At 46.6% G+C, this 18,750-nt stretch overlaps 2 protein-coding genes across 7 annotated transcripts; both read right to left on the bottom strand.

Moving 5' to 3' along the window:
• Positions 1-1,189: 1,189 nt before the first annotated feature.
• On the bottom strand, positions 1,190-3,552 carry LOC127292110 (uncharacterized). 6 transcript variants are annotated; one of them, XM_071827087.1, is made up of 4 exons: positions 3,335-3,552; positions 3,157-3,259; positions 2,157-2,269; positions 1,190-1,587 (listed from the first exon to the last, which is right to left on the bottom strand). In XM_071827087.1, exons 2-4 carry the CDS (start codon positions 3,245-3,247, stop codon positions 1,510-1,512), a joined length of 282 nt encoding a protein of 93 aa, XP_071683188.1. In that variant the 5' UTR covers positions 3,248-3,259; positions 3,335-3,552; the 3' UTR covers positions 1,190-1,509. The 6 variants fall into 6 exon arrangements, with proteins under 6 accessions (XP_071683188.1, XP_051177428.1, XP_071683183.1 ...); XM_051321468.2 differs by having other exon boundaries at positions 3,341-3,552; XM_071827082.1 differs by having other exon boundaries at positions 3,345-3,552.
• Positions 3,553-6,443: 2,891 nt separating this feature from the next.
• Positions 6,444-7,741, bottom strand: LOC127292007 (gibberellin 2-beta-dioxygenase 8-like). Its single transcript, XM_051321355.1, has one exon. It carries the CDS (start codon positions 7,724-7,726, stop codon positions 6,662-6,664), a length of 1,065 nt encoding a protein of 354 aa, XP_051177315.1. The 5' UTR covers positions 7,727-7,741; the 3' UTR covers positions 6,444-6,661.
• Between the last annotated feature and the right edge of the window lie 11,009 nt (positions 7,742-18,750).

Genomic DNA, 18,750 nt, shown 5'->3' with positions numbered 1-18,750 from the left:
CGTTCTTATGCATAAAGAATGAGATAAAAGGTCATAAGTTGCATGATAATGATCTAATTTTATCTTTACATTTATTATAATCATGATTTGATTATGGTTTTAAAGATTCCTGTGTTTTTTCTATTCCTGCGAATCAAACATCCAATTTCGCATTTTTTTGTGTTTTTGCAATCCTATGGAATTGCACATGCATTCTTATCTTATTCATATGTTTTTCCTATTCTTTAGTTTGTGAAGTCCTACGAATCAGACATGCCCTTAATCGGGTTCAGGAGTACCCATGTTCCAAAAATTCTTAGTGAGATTGAAGTTTTCTAACCATCAAGGTTACATCATCAACCAAAAAAAAAATCTTGAGATATCAACCAATTTGATTTCATCAAACTCATAGTGAGATTGAAGTTTTCTAAAAAAAAGGGTATGTTTCAAAACGGATGTAATAGATGGTTAGAAGTGGTGTAATTGTGGATCTAGGTTGTTAGACTTGATATTTGTGACCTTGTGGGTCTAGATTTGTGGCCTGGTGGGTTCAGGGGTTACTAGGAGTGATGGATGCCTCCCGGTAAAACTACTTCAGCGGCGCACTGGAATGCGGCTCCCAAATGCCCTTGGTTGTGTGACTGCCCATCTATTAAAATACAAGCCTTTTTCTTATATTTTGGAATAGAGGTAGTAAGTGATAGGGTTTGGACAGATATTTTAATGAATGTCGTGTGGAAAATCTGGAAGGCTAGGAATGATCTAACTCTAGGCACTGCTCTGCTCAAGATATTTCCCGTAAGTACTTCCTCGGTTAATCCACTTTCTTTTGGGGATTTCGATTTAGATGTGATTTAATCTACTCGATCCACTTCATTCCACAGCAAACCGAACAATCCATAAATGTGCTGCTGACATCACCATCTTGGCTGATGATACGGCGGTTTATGAGAGCTCGGTCGTTTGTGCTTTCTCTGGTTCCATAACATAAAAATACATGTAATTTCTCTCCCCATTTTTCCTTCCTAATCCACCTCTGGATGCATTTGAAACCCAGGTGTAACATGTAAATTTGGCTGTTTCACCGGCCACGTTCTAGTGAATGCAACAAGCAGTGGGATCCTGTCACCCTCGAAAACAGATTCTCTACTTCATGGTAGCATGGGAAAAAAGATCCGATACATGCATACGGGGATTAGCAGCACGTAACTTAGAAACTGGAAAGAGCACACGTTTCTCAAATGGAAGGAGCACAAGAGTTCAATCGTTGTCTTGCAGAGCTTCAGTAACTCTTGCGATCAATGAAAAAAAGTCGTGATACACGCGGCTCGTGAGCCCAATGTGTAAAACTCTTACTAGTAGCTTTTGCTAAAGAAAGTAAATAGACCGTCGTATACACATGTCACGGGTAGCACACTCAACAGTGTAGTGTTTGCTCACACACGTTACTGTCGACTAAGCTAAGATTCAGCAATACGATGCAGCAGGCATTCTACTCGCAATATTTTCCTCTCCCTCCATCCTCTAAATCTACCTCTTCCTGCGCTTAGAAGGCTTCGCCGACGATATCTTTAGTTCTTCAGGCATCTTGGCCTCGGCATGTTGCTCCTGAGGAACAAAACCAAAGGCAACAGACACACATTAGAGATGCCTTGTTTGAAGAAAGTGGTGCCAGGAAGGAGCAAGGTACAAAAACAACATTTGCATGGAGGAATAGAAGACATGCAGACAAGAAGCATTCAGAAAAATAGAAACTGAACAGGGGAGAATTGAAGGTGCTAGCACAAACAAAATAAATGAAGTGTACAAACTCATTGGTAAATTCCTAATGTTGGAACAAAGAATCCGTTCGCAAAAATATTACCTAAACCAAATAACACCACCCCCATCATATTAGGCAGTTATGTGAATTAAAAGGTTTAAGACAAGCCTGTGCTGCTACTGTCCCAGGAAAAGAATTACACATGTTTCATAGTTCAATGACTGAAACTCAAAATTTGCAATAGATGTGTAGCATTCCAGATTTGACGCACAAACACGGTCATCAACGTACATTCAGTTGCAGAATTACAGACCTAATGTAAATTGAACATTGAACAATGCTACAGGCATGGGAGTACTGTTATGGTTGCAAGTGGAGGAAAAGTTAATAGAACTTGAAATTCTTAGATACAGACCTCCTCCCACTTTTTCTGGAGTTGCAGTAGCTCTTTACAGCTTGCTACACACTCAGCATGGTAAGCAGCAGCTAGCTCTTTGATCAACGCCTTCCTTTTGATGACGCCAATCACTTGGAAACAATGATAAATCATGTGTCAGAATGCTGTAAGGATCTCATGGATTATGCCATATACTCACAAATAGCAACATCCGGAAAATGAAAGGGATCCACTAGTTTTTCCAAATAATGTCTAATAGAACAGAAAGAGTATCTGGTTCAAGAAAATCCTAAAGATGCCATACTAAACGGAACCATACAGTACTATAATGAAGTCCAGTAAAATTATTTAACAACCTTGTGAACTTAGTGTTAGTACCAAACAGTGGCTAGAGAATTCAATGGGGGCACCGCAGGAAGCAGGGTAGGCAATGTGTGGAAATACAGCAAGCATGGCAATTTATTATACAGACATATGACAGCATAAATTGCACGGAGAGAACCAGCTGGTATGCGTGCTACCAGTGCTATGAAACATTTTAGGAACCTCATGCGGGACCCTCCAAACAAACATGTACTTCCTAGATTCCACTGAACTCATGCGCAACACATTTAGCTTACAGTAATTACTGATCATACATTCATACTTGAAAAGTACGTTGTGTTCAACCTAAGTGATTCTCAAGCTGCGCCAACGGGTATCAATCATCATCCTACGCATACGCCTCGAAATAATTAAGACGACGATTGCAAGCGTGAACTGTAATGCATTGTATGTCGCAGAATAGGTCCTATACAGGCCATAAGGCAACCAAGCCGACAAGAACTCCCCCCTGCACAAGGCTTGTGAAAATTATTATCGCGATTCAGGCTTATTTCTGTATTTTCTGCAATTCAAACAAATCGTGTGCATTGACCAATATATCGCCGTTCAAGAATCGTGTCGACCCGTGGACAATGCACAGAAACTAGGTGCAGCGACGAACGAACGAGGCAGTTTGGGAGGAGAGGACCCTTACTCCGGCTGGGGTCGAACTGCTGCGGCTCCTCCTCGGGCTTGTCCCCGTTGGCCGCCGGCTCCCCGGTTCCACTCTCCGCGGCGGCGGCCATCACGAGCACCTGCTGCTAAGATAAGAGGCCGGTGTTAGATCCAGCCAGGAACGTGGACGCAAATACGGAACGAAAGAAAGGGCAAACGCGAACGGGCCGGAGTGCAACTCGTGAGAAGTCCACGAGGTCGGAGGATTGGGTGTTTACTCGCGTTCTGATTCGGAGATCGCCGGCCGGCGGCGAGGAAGGGCTCACCGGAGTCGGTGGTGACCGGAAGACGCTGAAGTGGAGGAAGACACGAGGAGCGAGCCTTATGGGCCGATTCGATACGGCTCGGCCTCGCCCGGCCCTGCTATACTTGGTTGAGGCTGAAGCACGGCCCAGTTCTGTTTCTTTATCGTCTTCTTCCTGAACTTCACAGCAAGGTCAAATATTTTGCAATTCTGAAAACAAAAAAGGTCAAATATTTTGCAACTTTGGGCATTCCTCGCAATGTTGTTTCTTGTATCCATGAATGTAAAAATCGGTATTTTCATTGCCAACTGTTTTTGCCTATTCTTGGAGGAACGTTTGATTTCACCATTATTATTCAGACATGCACTGGTGGGCACAAAAAGAGGAAAGATGTTCGCCGGGGAGAACAATAGAGATGGAGGGAGCCAGAAAATCGGATCTTTGTTTACGCGTGAAAAGTAGCCTCAACGCCCTCTTAGTCGATCACCAATTCACCACCATGTAGAACAAATTCCATTCCATACCCAAGTTAAGCTAGATCTTGCATGTATCATTCTACACAACTGAATCTTAGGGTTAGGTGTTGATAAGTTCTTCCCGCTGAGAATGATGTGAGGCTTGACCACAATGGTGCTGGCCATGGTGTCGGTGCAGGAGTGGGCTGGCGCTATCTTAGCTGGCAGGGGCAACATCAGATCTGAAGCGAAAGAACTGAAGATAACCATGCCGTTGTGTTCTATGAACTACTATTTATGTGTATAACTTATATTTATGGTGAATTCCTACTTGATATTAAGTGGGTAACATTACAATAGATTGCTCTTTGCTAGTAGCTAGGGCCAAGCTATGTTAATTTCCTTTGCATGTTTGTTCTTACGACTCTTGTTAGTATACATTAGTGTGTGGTAATATCGTCACTTGGGAGAAGTCATTGCCACAACACTAAAGTGTATGCAATCAACCAGTCAAAATTTTTGTCCTCTACTCAAAATCTAACTTTGTTGGTAGGCAAGCGAAGTGCACAAATGAGCCAACTTTTTTGATAAAAACCCTACATGCACAACATGAATTTGAACTTGGGCGGTAAATCATGACTCCGAGGAGAAGATGTCCACATATGCACGGAAATACTGCGAGAAACCAAACACGCCCTTTGTATCTACCTATCTCTGTAGGGATGCATAAATTCTATTTTCTCAGGTGCGTTTATGTTTGTATTTCATATCAAACGGTTAATTTCATGGGAACATCTAGAGATTGAATCAGCTTAGGGAAAGATAGCACATGATCGGTCCGTCTCACCGTCCGGACGCAGTAGCATGGTCAATGTGGCCTAAATCAAGCCCGGCCGCCCACCAGGCCTCGATCACGCCCCATTAGCCGTGACACCACACTGCTACGGTTAGGTCGTCGTCGCCATCCACCTGCAGCACCGTGCCAGACCAAACCTTGCCACCATCGAACCGCCACGTGCTAGCCAGACACCATGAGCGGCGTCGCCGCAACCTCACTCCTCGCAAAACGGCCTTGGCCGAGACCGCACACCGCCGCCAAGAAGCACCCCCGCCACGACGCCCGGGGACAAAGCCGCGCCGTTGCCGACACCGTCGCGCCGCCGGTCAAGCCGGACACTTTGTCGACATCGAAGAACTCGCCACCAAACTCGAGCAAGAGCCTCCCCTCGGCCCTCCCGGACAAAAGATGAACCGCACAGCCGTACTGCCGAGGACCGCTGAATCTGGGCCCACCTGGCCTAGGTCTGGCACCAGCAGCGGTGCAGCCTGGGAGGAGCCCCGCCGGCACTGGCCACCTCCACGGCCCTCCTAGCCCTGGATGCGTCCCGCCTGGCCCATATCGGGGCCCGCCTGGCCCATATCGGGGCCCGCCTAGCCCTAACCCGGTCTGCGCCGCCTGGTGCGGTTATGTTTGTATTTCATAGCAAATAGTTAATTTCATCGGAACATCTAGAGATCGAATCAGCTTAGGGAAAAATAGCACATGATACCACTCCGAAAAATTCATCATGTTAAAAATTTGTACATACTGATACCATGATAGCACTCCACAAAATTCATCATCTTTTCCACGATACTGGAGCAGAATAAACAAGACAAGAAGATAAAAAAGAAGAACGGGAATGAGGAGACTATTTTAAAACAAATGAAGGCCTTGCCTCTCTCCGTTTGCTTTAGTCTTCCGCTCCCGAGCCTACCCTCCGCTCAAGCAGCTCACTTAAAGATACATGCCTCTCTTCCTCCTTTCGACCTCCCATAAGTCGGCCCCGCTGCAGGTCCCCTACGGGACGCTCAGAAGCTCGCTTTGCTCTCTTCCACCGCTATCCAGCCATTACGCTTGCTGACTTTATTTAAGCAAGCTAGATGTCTGGACTGCAGGCATACTTGCTCTTCCTCTTCAGTCGAGCAAATGTGCCTTGGCCTGCTAGCTGTAGGAGGCATAGCTGCATGTATCTTTGCGTTCACTGTTTCACTCACCCAGCTTACTGACTTGCTTCTCACTCCGTTCGTTGATCAACCCCCAAACCCCCACTCATGGGGGCTTTAAGAGATTATAACCTCCTAACTAGAAGTAGAAGGGCTTGATCAACCCCCTGCCCCCAATCATGGGGGTTCCGGTGGCACTCCGTGGGCCGGGCACTGCGGCACTTCGTGGTCATTAAGATTGGAAAAGCATGACAAATGAACCGAAGGGAACATCAGTCTATTCATTTCCATAAAGAATGAAAGGATCGAGTAACTCTTTTGAGTTGACTCTTGTTGGATCGAGTCACCCTGAAGGGTTCCTCTTGCTGCTTTATCGACTTCACCCTGAAGGGATCGTCTTGTCTCGCCTTCACCCTAAAGGGATTCGGCTCAGACATGCTACTCCGGCATGATGTCGAGATGTACACGCATATTTTTTGTTCGGAATTTTTTGACATCTCCAACTACGTTTAAAAGACATTTTTAAAACCGGGAGCATATACCGGGAGCATATGCTCCCGGGTGCGAAAATACACCAACCATACGGGATAAAAAAATTGTGTAACATGATCCACAATCCCACATATTCTTAGGTTAATTCTTGGCCAAATCTTGAATTTCAGATGCCAGAATCAGAAAATGAGGGATTAGCGTATCACAAGTCACGGTGAAATGTCTAGTTGGCTTATTCTTTTTTTTCTTGCGAAAAATCTTGCGGCTCCAACATGAGTTAGGCCGATGCATCACGGATCCATTGCATTCACTGTGGAGCCGGCGATGGATGATCGGGGATGCGGAACCGGGCGAGCCCGACCTTGGCGCCAGTGGCCTTGATGTCGGCCTGCACCTGCTCCCGGAACTCCCGGTAGCTGAACGCCCTGTACCTCTCCTCCTTGCCGGTGCTGCTGGGGACGATGACGGCGTCCTCCTGCGGGAACGCGAAGTAGCAGAGCGACATGCGCTCCGTCCCCGGCGGCGGCGCCACCACCCTGTGCTCCACGCTCCGGTACGCGCCGCCGCTCATCGCCTGCATCATGTCGCCCAGGTTGACCACCAGCGCCCCCTCCACCGGCCGCACCGCGCACCACCTCGAGATCGGTCCGTCTCGCCGCAGCACCTGCAGGCCGCCGACGAGGTCCATGTTGAGGATGGAGAGCACGGAGCTGTCCGTGTGCGGCTCCATCCCCAGGTGCTGCCGCCCGGCGGCGGGGTCGCAGGCCGGGTAGCGGTACGCGCGGAAGGTGCCGCCGCGCTCCTCCAGGTACGACGCCCTCTGCTCCGCGTCGAGAGCGAGAGCGAGGTCGCCGGCCAGGGCGTCGAACAGCTTCCGGGCGATGCGCGCCATGTGCGCGACGTACTCCGCCGTCACCGCCTGCCTGAAGGCCGAGTAGGCGGCGCCGCCGTCGTCGGCAGAAGCGTTGTCGGGGGCGAGGTGGAGGCCCTCGACCCAGTTGAGGTCCTTGACGCGGAGCGAGAGCGCCGGCGTGCCCCAGAAGTAGCCGGGCAGCTTGGCCTTCTTGGCTGGGTCCGTGTCGAGGAGGTCGCGCGTGAGGCGGAAGAGGCGGGCGGTGAGGTCGGCGGGGACGCCGTGGTTGACCAGCCGGAACACGCCGTGGTCCCGGCACGCCGCCGCCAGCTGCTCCGTGAAACGACTGGACGACTCATGGTCGAGGTCCAGCGTAGGCAGCTCCAGCTCCTCCATCTTGGACTCGTGCGCTGCTGCCTGCTGCTCCATGGATCGGCCGAGACGGTTAAGTGGCAAGTCCAGTTGATTTGGTAGATCTGAAAGGGGCAGAGCAGAGCGGGGCAGGGGAGGAATATTCATGGCCAGAGCGGAACAGGGGAAGGGGCCGACCTATTAATTACCCGCAAAAAATAGATAGCCTTTTGTCTGCTGCAAATAGACACACCCCATATTTACCCCGTTTACCAGGTGTCCATATCTGAAGTTAATTCTCGATTAGATGAATTTCATGTGTAATTCATGTACAATCAGATAATTTGGACTTTAGCTGCAATTTCCGACTACCTCCGTTTCAATGAATATAAGACGCACACGTTTTTCAAGATTTATCTTTCATGTAAATAAGAAAGAATAAATACTACCTCCGTTCCGTTTCATAGAGCTTACACGTATCCCCAGATTCTCAGTTTAGCTAATATAATAACAATTGTACAACATAAAAATTATATCATTAGAAAGTGAGCACATGAGCTTTCTAATGATATATATTTTTGATACATATCTTCTATTATCATTGTCAAATTTACGACATAGGGATACGTGCAAGTCCTATGAACCGGGACGGAGGAAGTATTTGATATAGAATTGATATCATTAGAAAATGTTTCCAATACGAATCGAACAATATCAAGTTTGTACTATAGGAGCGAAATATTGCCACCGCCGCATCCCGACGACGAGCTTGAGCTGCCGGACGTCAACTTGGATGACTTATCTGATGACTCCAAGTTCAACGAGTGGGACGAGGTGTTCATTGCGGACAAGAACGCGGAGGTCTTGGAGGAGCAGGCAGAGTGTGGCGCCAAGGAGCAGTTCAAGGGCGATCCGGAGCAGATGGCAATGCTGACTTCCTTTAACACTCAGCGCGACCAGAGGATCTGGGAGCAAGTCCGCTAGGAGACCAACGCCGTCATCTTCGAGCGTGTCGTCGAGATCCCACGCGAGCTAACACTCATGGAAGAGGCTTGTCGCCTCCTCATGGAGGCAGAACAACAGAGCATGCGAGGCAGCCGTCCTTGAGGATGCGAGGCTCGCCTAGAATAAGGAATCACCTAAATACACCTAAGTTTGATTAAAATTTCTAAGTTTTTTTTTAACGTGCAGCGCTCGAATGATCTTGGAGCAAGTCCGCGAGGAGACCAACACCGCCATCATCGAGCGCCTCGTCGAGAACTCACGCGAGCGAACACTTATGGAAGAGGCTGGTCGCCTCCTCGTGGCGGCAGAACAACAGAGCCTGCTTGATGTCAACGCTTAGCGCCATGCCGAGGCAGCTGTCCGCGAGGATGTGAGGCTCGCCTACAACAAGTAATCACGTAAATACATCTAAGTTTGATTAAAATTTGTAAGTTTTTTAAAATTTATTTATTCAAACATAATTATGAAGATCCCTAGTGTAGGCAACACTTCCTCAAATAGATAAAGCGGGTGTCAGTGCCCCCAATATAAAACTACCGGTGCACCTGCCACCATCTATTTGAAGGTTGCCGGTGAAGATGCTCTTACAGTTTCAACTGAACCTACATTGTGGAAGAAAAAATAGCCGAAAATTGAATCATGGAGGAAGGGAGAGGGATCTTCAACTCTGTTACGGTCTAAGGGCATCTCTGAAAGTGCATGGAGCCCCCATGTGTGGTTTTGGTAATTAATGACAATCCCTATAGACTAATGTTTGCATTGAGTTATATTTGTAGGAGTTGTCCATAGGCAATTCTTGAACCATATGTTGGCTTCAAGGTTGCAATAAGAAGAAATTAATGAAGGATATCAAGTGTCAAGTATGTCTTGAAGATGAAGATGAAGTGAGCCCTCAAGTTACTTCAAGACATCAACATGATGAAGAATGAAGAAATAATGTGCAAGTTCAAGATGAGCCATCTCGAAGAGATCCTTTGCTTGAGTCTTGCCATCCATATGGTGATCATGGATATGTGAAGATGCGTCGAAGAAGAAGCTCTCCCATGGTGGATTATGGGGGAGCAATCCACATGGTGGTCATGTTTATGTGAAGATGCGCCGAAGAAGAAGCTCTCCCATGGTGGTTTATGGGGGAGCAATCTACAAGACTTCGTCAAGCAAGCACAAGCAAGAAAGGCGTTCCATCTTGTTGAGGTCAAGATCGTCGTCATCAAGCTCAAGTGGAATGCGCAAGTATAAGGTTTGCTCTTGATAGGGTTTCTTTCTCACCGGTCTCATAGTGTAGTTGGATACCGGTTTATAGTTTAGTTGCTGTACTATCAAGAGGGCTCTCGAGTGAGTAACTCGATCGTATCGTTCGGAGAGAGCTCAAACCTTTGCATCCTTGCATCATCTTTCTTGGTTGTTATTTGGACCTTATCCATGTGATGTTTTAGAGCTTGTGCTTATTCTCATGACAAGCTCTAGTTCATCGAAAACGGATTTTGCATAGATCACTTGTTGCGTTTTCGAGTTTGGTTCATCATCTTTCTTGGTTATTATTTGGATCTTATCCATGTGATGATTTAGAGCTTGTGCTTATTCTCATGACAAGCTCTAGTTCATCAAGAATGGTTTTTGCACGGGCAACTTGTTGCATTTTCAAGATTGAAGGTTTTACCGGTATGTCTTTTTTAGATAGGTCAAACCTTTCATCATTTGTTTCTATCCTCCGTTGTTGGACTATGATGGTTTCCTGCATGATCTTGTAGAGCTTGTTCCTAGCTTTAAAACAAGCCCAAGATCATCAAAATCAGAGTCCGGATGCTAAAGTTATGCCCGTTTCAGTTTGATGTTTCTGCCAGTTTTCAGGGGGGCGGATATTCCGGCCCAAGTTTGGGGCGGATAATCCGGCCCCCCGGAAAAATCCGGTTTTTGGACAAATCCGGGCAAATATCCGGCCAAATATCCGGCCCCCATCCTGGGGCACGTTTTTTCTGGTCCTTAGCCGTTTTTCGGGGCCCGGATATTTTGCAAATATCCGGCCCGGAAAATCCAGCCTGAGCTGACCCAAACGGTCATATTTCGATGGGAGGGGGTATTTAAGCCCCCCCTTCTTCCTCCTTGGGCAGCTACCTCTTCCCCTGTGTGCTCTCCACCATTGTTGACCTTGAGAGCTTGCCATATCCCTCTACTCCTCCTATACTTCTTGAATCTTTTTGAGGGAAAAGGAAGAGGAGATCTAGATCTACATTTCTACCAATCAAATCCCTCTCTTTGTGAGGGGAATCCACTAGATCTAGATCTTGGAGAAATTTGGTGTTCCTCCTCTTATTTGTTCTTCCTCTCTTATTCCCCCAATAGCTTTTGTAGCTTTGTTGGAATTTGAGAGAGAAGGACTTGAGCATATTTGTGGTGTTCTTATCATTGCATTTGGTGCATCGGTTTGAGTTCTCCACGGTGATTCGTGGTGGTGAAAGCAAGAAGGTTGTTACTCTTGGGTTCTTGGAACCCTAGATGGATTCTAGGCCTTTGTGGCGATTTGTTGGGAGCCTCCAATTAAGTTGTGGATGTGTGCCCCAATCTTTGTGTAAGGCCCGGTTTCCGCCTCGAAGGAAATCCCTTAGTGGAACCGTGACCTAGTGTAAGGGTATTTTACCCTTATCCATTATTTTGGTATCTATGACACCGTGCTAGAGTATTTGGACTAATACATGCCTACAAGATGACTTTCAGGTATTAGCCAAAGAGGTATGATGGTGTAGCAATGGAACAAAAGGCAACGGGAGACCCCCCCAATTCGACGAAAAATCAGCTAGTTTTTCAGAGCCTGGCCGGTCACAGATCCGGTCGGACCGGCCCTGGCACCGGACAGCCCGGTCACCAACCGGACCCAGAACCGGTGCCATCTGGGCAAGTTCCAGTAAAGAAGGCGAGCCCTCCAGTCTGCGTCCGGTCACCAGCCCGGTCACGGACCGGCTGCTCCGGTCCATGGCCCGGTCTGACCGGGCACTGCATCGAGAGGCCCGGTCAGCAACCGGACTCTGCGCCTGTGACATCCGGGCGCCATCCAGTAAGCTCAGAAGCCTGCCCGGTCAAGACCCGGTCCCAGCTCCGGTTGGAAACCGGCCGGCCCGGTCTGTGGCCCGGTCTGACCGGGCTGTGGACCGGCCTGTCCGGCGCCAAATCCGGTTGACCGGGTTTCTCAAAGAATCTGCTGATGTGGCAAGTGACCAACGGCCGTATTTCGAAGAACACTATAAATAGGTCTTCTCCTACCTCTGAACAGTTAGGCACTACACTACAAGCTGTTCTTGAGCTCTCTCTCTCTTACTCCATTACTAGAAACACCAAAAGCCTCAGATCTCCCTCCTCCTCCACCCAAACTCAAATCCCTCCGGGGAATCATTAGAGGAGGACCCGATCTACCGTTCTACCAAGCCAAATCTCATTCCCCCTTGTATTCATTGAGAGGCTTGCTTCCTAGGGTTCCTTGGAAACCCTAGGTAGGCAAGAGGAGTCCGGAAGCATCCGGGCTGTGGATTTGCTCCGGGCAAGATTGTGAAGGTTTGGAGGCTACCTCAAAGTCTACCACAAGTGAGTGAGCTATTCCTTCGTGGGATAGGCTCCGGAGAATAGGGTGAGCCTTCGTGGCGCGGGGAATCCTTCGTGGGACCTCCACTCCTCCAAACGTGACGTACCTTGTTGCAAAGCAAGGGAACACGGGAATACATCCTCGTCTCCGCGTGCTATCGGTTATCTCTAACCGAACTCCTTACTTGTGATTTAACTGCCTGTGAGAGCCTTCGTGCTCGAGTTAGTTGTATCCTCATATAGGTTGCTTCACCTAGTTTGCATTAGGCTCATCTTTATATTCCGCAAAGCCTAATATTGCAAAGAAAGAATTAAAATTTGTAGAAACCTATACTCACACCCTCTAGGTTTACCATCTCTATACTTTCAATTGGTATCAGAGCCTGGACTCTTATTAAGGGCTTCACCGCCTTAAGAGTGAGATGGATAAACTCTTCGAGGGTCTAGATGACGACTCTAACCTTTCGGTTAAAGAGATGTAATCTAGATTCTTGGCATATGATGTCGAGAAGAAGAAAAGGGAGGATGAGCTACAAAACCAAATGACTGAAATGACTGCCATGCTTAAGAACCTAACTGCGGGTGGAACTTCTAGTGGGGCTTCGGCCTCTAAGGAAACCTACCATGATGTTAACCATGACTATCCCAGAAACACTTCACCCATGCCTCATATAAACCATAGTGGGACCGTTCCCCATTACGATGGAACTCACTTTCCACATTGGAAATCTGCTATGGAATCTCATATTCGCAGCTGCAGTGTGGAGCTATGGGAGCTCATTGTTCATGGACATCGGGAGCCACAAGATCCTACTCGGTTGACCTCCACCGAGTTCTACAACCGTCAACTCAATGCATCCGCACGTGACAAGATTAGAAGTGGCATCAACCGCAAGCTTCTTGATCAAGTCGATGACATTGTCTCCGCTAAAGAGTTGTGGGATCGGATCGTAGTACTCCAAGAGGGAACCGATTTGATCCAATCAGCTCTCTATGAGACCGCAAAGCAAGAGGCCTACCAGTTCATGATTCGAGATGGAGAATCCGTATTCGATGCCTATGCTAGGCTTGGTGCTCTGAAAGTAAGGGTCAAGGGACTTGGTGCTGAGAAGTACAATGACGGATTCGAGATGAACGAAGCCTTCATAAAATCCAAGGTCATTGCTATGATTTCCGTCAAACAAGAAGACACCAACCTTGGACTCAACTTGCAAATCATGACCAAGAGTGCCGATCTCAACTCCGATGATCTAGTCTCCTATGTGGCCGCCAATGAAAGCATGGCCAAAGCCGGAAAGAGGCTCAAGGCAATGAACCGTGTTGATGAAGCCTCACACAACCATGAAGCGTCACACAACCTTGCTCTCAAAGCTAGAGCCGACCATGAAAGCAACGAAGACTATGAAATTGAAGAAGATGAAGAAATGACTTCAACTAGTGACATTGCTACCGACTTTGCTTTCTTTGCCAAGAAGTACAAGGTCAAGTTCCCAATGCTCCTCAATGACAAGAAGAAGAAGAGAACTTGCTACAATTGTGATGAAGACAACCACTTTGCAAATGAGTGCCCTTATGAGAAAAGGGTAGACAAGCCAAAGTTCATCAAAGGGGTCAAGCCAAGATTGAAGCCGAATCCAATCAACGATCGGTACAAGAAGAACAAGGGAAGAGCTTTTGTTGGGGCCGAGTACTTGTCCGATGAAGAAGAGGAAGATGAGGAGAAGGAGGCCGGAGTGGCCGGTTTAGCTTACTCTAAGCCCGGGTCACTCTTCACATATAACTACTCCAAAGATTACTCCACGGAGAATGATGTTGGCTCTTCCTTCATGGCAAGAACAACCCAAGATGATGACTCCGATGACTCTCCCTCCTCTCCAATCATTGGCTCTTGTCTTATGGCAAGGGAAACCAAGGTAATGGAACCTCCACCTTCCCTATCTAGTGTTCTTGATGATGAAAACGAAGATCAAGAAGAATTAATTATGCTTAAGGAACTCTATGATGTTAGATGCACCCTTCGTGGTGAAGCTCTTGTCAAGTTTGATTTCTTGATGGACTCACTCAAAGAAAAGGATGAGTCCATTGAGGAATTAGAATATCAATTGAATGAGAAGGAACGGAGATTCAATCTCCTAAGACAAGAGCTAAACACCGAAAGGTGCATATCTCAAGGCCTTAAGCAACAAATTGAAACTTATGAACTTGATAAAGTTAAGGACCTAGAAACTATTGATAGGGCTCAATTATTGACCCAAGAGCTCAATGCCTCAAAGGAGGAACTTGAAGTTGCTCATGCTTCTCTCACTAGGGATCTTGATCACCTTGAAAGAGCTAACAAGCTTGTCAAGGATGAGCTCAAGAAACTTGGAGAGAATCATGATCTACTTCAAGAATCCTACAAAAGGGCTCTTGGATCAATGAAGGATCCCATTGAAGTTGAAAAGCTTGCTTGTTCCTCCATTTCCTTTACTAGTGAGCATGCTAAACTTGTTGAGGAACATGTTCGTGTACAAGAGGAACTTTCTTTGCATGTTGAGACCAATGCATATCTTGAGTCCTTGGTGACCAAATATGGTCTTGACTATCATCCTAATGAATCTTCTTGTGAGCAAGCATCTATTCTTGAGGAAAATGTTAGGCTAACAAAGGAACTTGCAAAGTTCACCACCGCCAAGAACAAGATGGGATTGGATGACCTCTTGAGTAAGCAAAGGTCAAACAATCAAAAGTATGGACTTGGATATGTCCCCAAGTCCCACAAGAAGAACAACTACAAGAAGGAGAAACCCGCTCAAGATAAGAACAAGAAGGTCACTAACAATGGCAAAGCCTCAAAGGGCAAAGCCACTAGTGGTGACCGCACGGGGCCAAACGATCACTATGCATTATTTGTTGATTATTATGGTGATGTCTATGCTAACTATGTTGGCCCTCCTAATGGCTATGCTTATAGAGAGTACTCAATTTGGGTACCAAAAGATATTGTTGCCATTGCAAAGGAACCCATTAATCGATGGGTTCCTAAATCCTCTACTTGATTTTGTAGGGGTATTCCTCCGGTGGTCCAAAATGGGTGTTTGATAGTGGATGCACCAATCATATGACCGGAGGAAAAGGTGTGCTTGATCAATTCATTGAAGATATCAACAAGAAGTCAAGCATTACCTTTGGTGACAACTCAAAGGGAAAGGTACTTGGGTATGGCAAGGTAGCAATCTCTAAGGACTTGTGCCTTGAGACGGTTATGCTTGTTGAACACCTTGGCTATAACTTACTTTCTATATATCATCTTGCCGATGCCGGGTACAATTCATATTTCACTAAATACTATGTGCAAGTCTTTAGGAGTGACAATCTCAAATTGGTCCTTGTTGAATATGTGGAGAACAACCTTTATGTGGTTGACCTCTCGAAAGAGAGCCCCTCCTTCTCCACATGTCTAATGGCGGCCAAGCATGACGAAGGATGGTTGTGGCATCGCCGCCTTGGTCATGTTAACATGAGGAATCTTAAACAACTCCTAAAGGGTGAGCATATTGTGGGACTAACCGGTGTTTCTTTTGAGAAAGATCGTGTTTGTAGTGCATGTGTAGCCGGAAAGCAACTCAAGAAGAAGCATCCCATCAAGAGTATTGTTACCACATCTAGGCCTTTGGAGCTCCTTCATTTGGACCTCTTTGGGCCATCACACTATGATACTCTTGGTGGAAGCAAGTATGGACTTGTCATTGTTGATGATTACTCAAGATACTCTTGGGTCTTTCTCCTTAAGTCTAAGGACGAGACCCATAGAGAGTTCATCACCTTCGCCAAGAAAGCTCAACGTATGTATGAATCCGAGATCAAGGCAATTAGGACCGACAATGGCACCGAGTTCAAGAACTACACTATGCAAGAGTTTGTGGATGATGAGGGCATCAAGCATGAGTTTTCGGCGCCATACACCCCTCAACAAAACGGTGTTGTTGAAAGGAAGAACCGGACTATCATTGAGATGGCAAGAACCATGTTGAGTGAATTCAACTCACCCCACAACTTTTGGGGAGAAGCCATCTCTACGGCCGTCCACTACACCAACCGGCTCTTCCTCCGTCCCCTCCACAACAAAACCCCATACGAGCTCCTTACCGGTAACAAGCCTAATGTCATGTATATTCGTGTCTTTGGATGCAAATGCCTTGTTAAGAACAACAAAGGAAAGCTCGGTAAATTTGAAACTAGAACCATAGAGGGTATATTTGTTGGATATGCAGAGAACTCTCACGCCTATAGATACTACAACCGGTCCTCCGGGACTATTGAAGTATCTTGTGACGTGGTGTTCTTGGAGGATAATGGCTCCCAAGTGGAGCAAGTTGCTCCATGTGTTGCAGGTAATGATGATGATCCATCTAGTGCCATCAAGCATATGGGCATTGGACACATCCGGCCCATGGAAGTTCATAATGATGATCAAGATGATGGAGTAGATGTCTCAAGCACGCCGCAAGTGGAGCCTAGCTCAACTCAAGCCGAACCATCAAGTGCAACTCAAGAACCATCCTCTACTCAAGATGAGTCTCAATCCGAAGAACAAGAAGAAGATCCTCATTCCATGGAGCAAGATCATGATGACGATCAAGAAACATCCTCAACTCATGATCAAGCTCAAGTGGTCCCTCATGATCAAGTACTAGCAAGAGATGAATTCATTGATCATGAAGGAACCGTTCGGAAGATCAAGGCCGCTACAAGGGCAAGTGACATGAAAGTGGATCAAGTCCTTGGTAGCATCTCAAGAGGAGTGGTAACTCGTAGACACCATGCATTACTTATCACTTATTGTCAACATCATGCTTTTGTGTCTAGTTTTGAACCACTTAAGGTACATGAAGCCTTGGTCGATCCGGATTGGGTAATTGCCATGCAAGAAGAATTGGAGTGTTTCACTCGTAATGAAGTATGGTCTCTAGTTGAGAGACCCAAGGATCATCGCATCAATGTCATTGGGACCAAATGGGTATTCAAGAACAAGCAAGATGAGAATGGCATTGTTATACGAAACAAAGCAAGGTTAGTGGCGCAAGGGTTTGCCCAAATAGAAGGTATGGATTTTGAGGATACCTTTGCGCCGGTAGCCCGTCTTGAAGCTATTCGTCTTTTGCTTGCATTTGCATCTTTCCACAATTTCAAATTATATCAAATGGATGTGAAGAGTGCATTTTTGAATGGTCCCCTAAAAGAAACCGCATATGTGGCTCAACCCCCGGGTTTCGAAGACCCATGCCGACCCAACCACGTGTATTTACTCCATAAGGCACTCTACGGTCTCAAGCAAGCTCCACGTGCTTGGTATGAGTTCCTTAGGGATTTCTTACTACATGATGGGTTCTGCATGGGTACGGTCGATTCCACCCTTTTCACCAAGCGGGTTAAAGGGGGTGGCCTCTTCATATGTCAAATATATGTTGATGATATTATTTTTGGTGGAACTAACCCCAATCATAACAAAGCTTTTGAGCTATTGATGACTAGGAAATTTGAGATGTCCATGATGGGAGAGTTGAAGTTCTTTCTAGGCTTCCAAGTGAGGCAACTTGCAAAAGGCACCTTCATCTCTCAAGAAAAGTATGTGAAGGACATGCTCAAGAAATTCAACATGACCAATGCAAGTCCAATGAAGACACCCATGCCCGTAAAGGGGCAACTTGGTTCATGTGACGGTGAGAAGGATGTGGACATAAAGGTATACCGCTCCATGATAGGATCCTTGCTCTACCTTTGTGCCTCTAGGCCGGATATCATGCTAAGTGTAGGGATGTGTGCTCGTTTTCAATCCGCTCCCAAGGAGAGCCATTTAGTGGCGGTCAAACGGATACTAAGATACCTTGTTCTCACTCCTACTCTCGGGCTATGGTATCCAAAGGGGTCAACCTTTGAACTCATTGGCTATTCGGATTCCGATTGGGCCGGTGATAAGGTTGATCGGAAGTCTACCTCCGGGGCTTGCCAATTTATTGGCCGGTCATTGGTGAGTTGGTCATCCAAGAAACAAAACTCCACCGCCCTATCCACCGCTGAAGCCGAATACATATCCGCGGCATCTTGTTGCACTCAATTGTTATGGATGAAGCAAACCTTGAAAGACTATGGTGTGTCTCTTGGTACGGTGCCTCTTCTTTGTGACAATGAAAGTGCAATAAAGATCGCCAACAACCCGGTTCAACATTGTCGCACCAAACATATTGACATTCGCCATCACTTCCTACGTGATCATGTTGCCAATAAGGATATTGATCTCACTCATGTGGGAACAACCTACCAATTGGCGGATATTTTCACTAACCCTTTGGATGAAGCCCGCTTTGTTAACTTGAGAGGAGAACTTGGTATTCTTGATCCTAAAAACTTGGATTGATTAACTTCTTACAATATATTCTTGCATTTATCTTGCTATCTAGCTTAGAGGCATAGCACATATGGGGATAGTCATTCTACCATATCTTGGTATGATGCATACCTATGTGTGCAACATAAATAGACCCAATGTCATTATATGGACCCAAGCATGTCTCTTCGAGGTCTCATGACATTTGCGCTTTCACATAGGGGGAGTAATCCCCCGCCCCTCATTG

The sequence above is a fragment of the Lolium perenne genome, chromosome 1, assembly GCF_019359855.2.
Source record: "Lolium perenne isolate Kyuss_39 chromosome 1, Kyuss_2.0, whole genome shotgun sequence".
Taxonomy (NCBI): Eukaryota; Viridiplantae; Streptophyta; class Magnoliopsida; order Poales; family Poaceae; genus Lolium; species Lolium perenne.
Note: the sequence above shows the minus strand (reverse complement) of the source record. Positions and strands in the feature narration are given on the sequence as shown.

Coding starts and splice junctions, on each gene's coding strand:
- LOC127292007 (XM_051321355.1), bottom strand. CDS start 7,726: ATGAATATTCCTCCCCTGCCCCGCTCTGCTCTGCCCCTTTCAGATCTA.
- LOC127292110 (XM_071827087.1), bottom strand. CDS start 3,247: ATGGCCGCCGCCGCGGAGAGTGGAACCGGGGAGCCGGCGGCCAACGGG. Junction 2,270..3,156: donor GCAGTTCGACCCCAGCCGGA/GTAAGGGTCCTC, acceptor ATTGTTTCCAAG/TGATTGGCGTCATCAAAAGG. Junction 1,588..2,156: donor TCCAGAAAAAGTGGGAGGAG/GTCTGTATCTAA, acceptor TTTGTTCCTCAG/GAGCAACATGCCGAGGCCAA.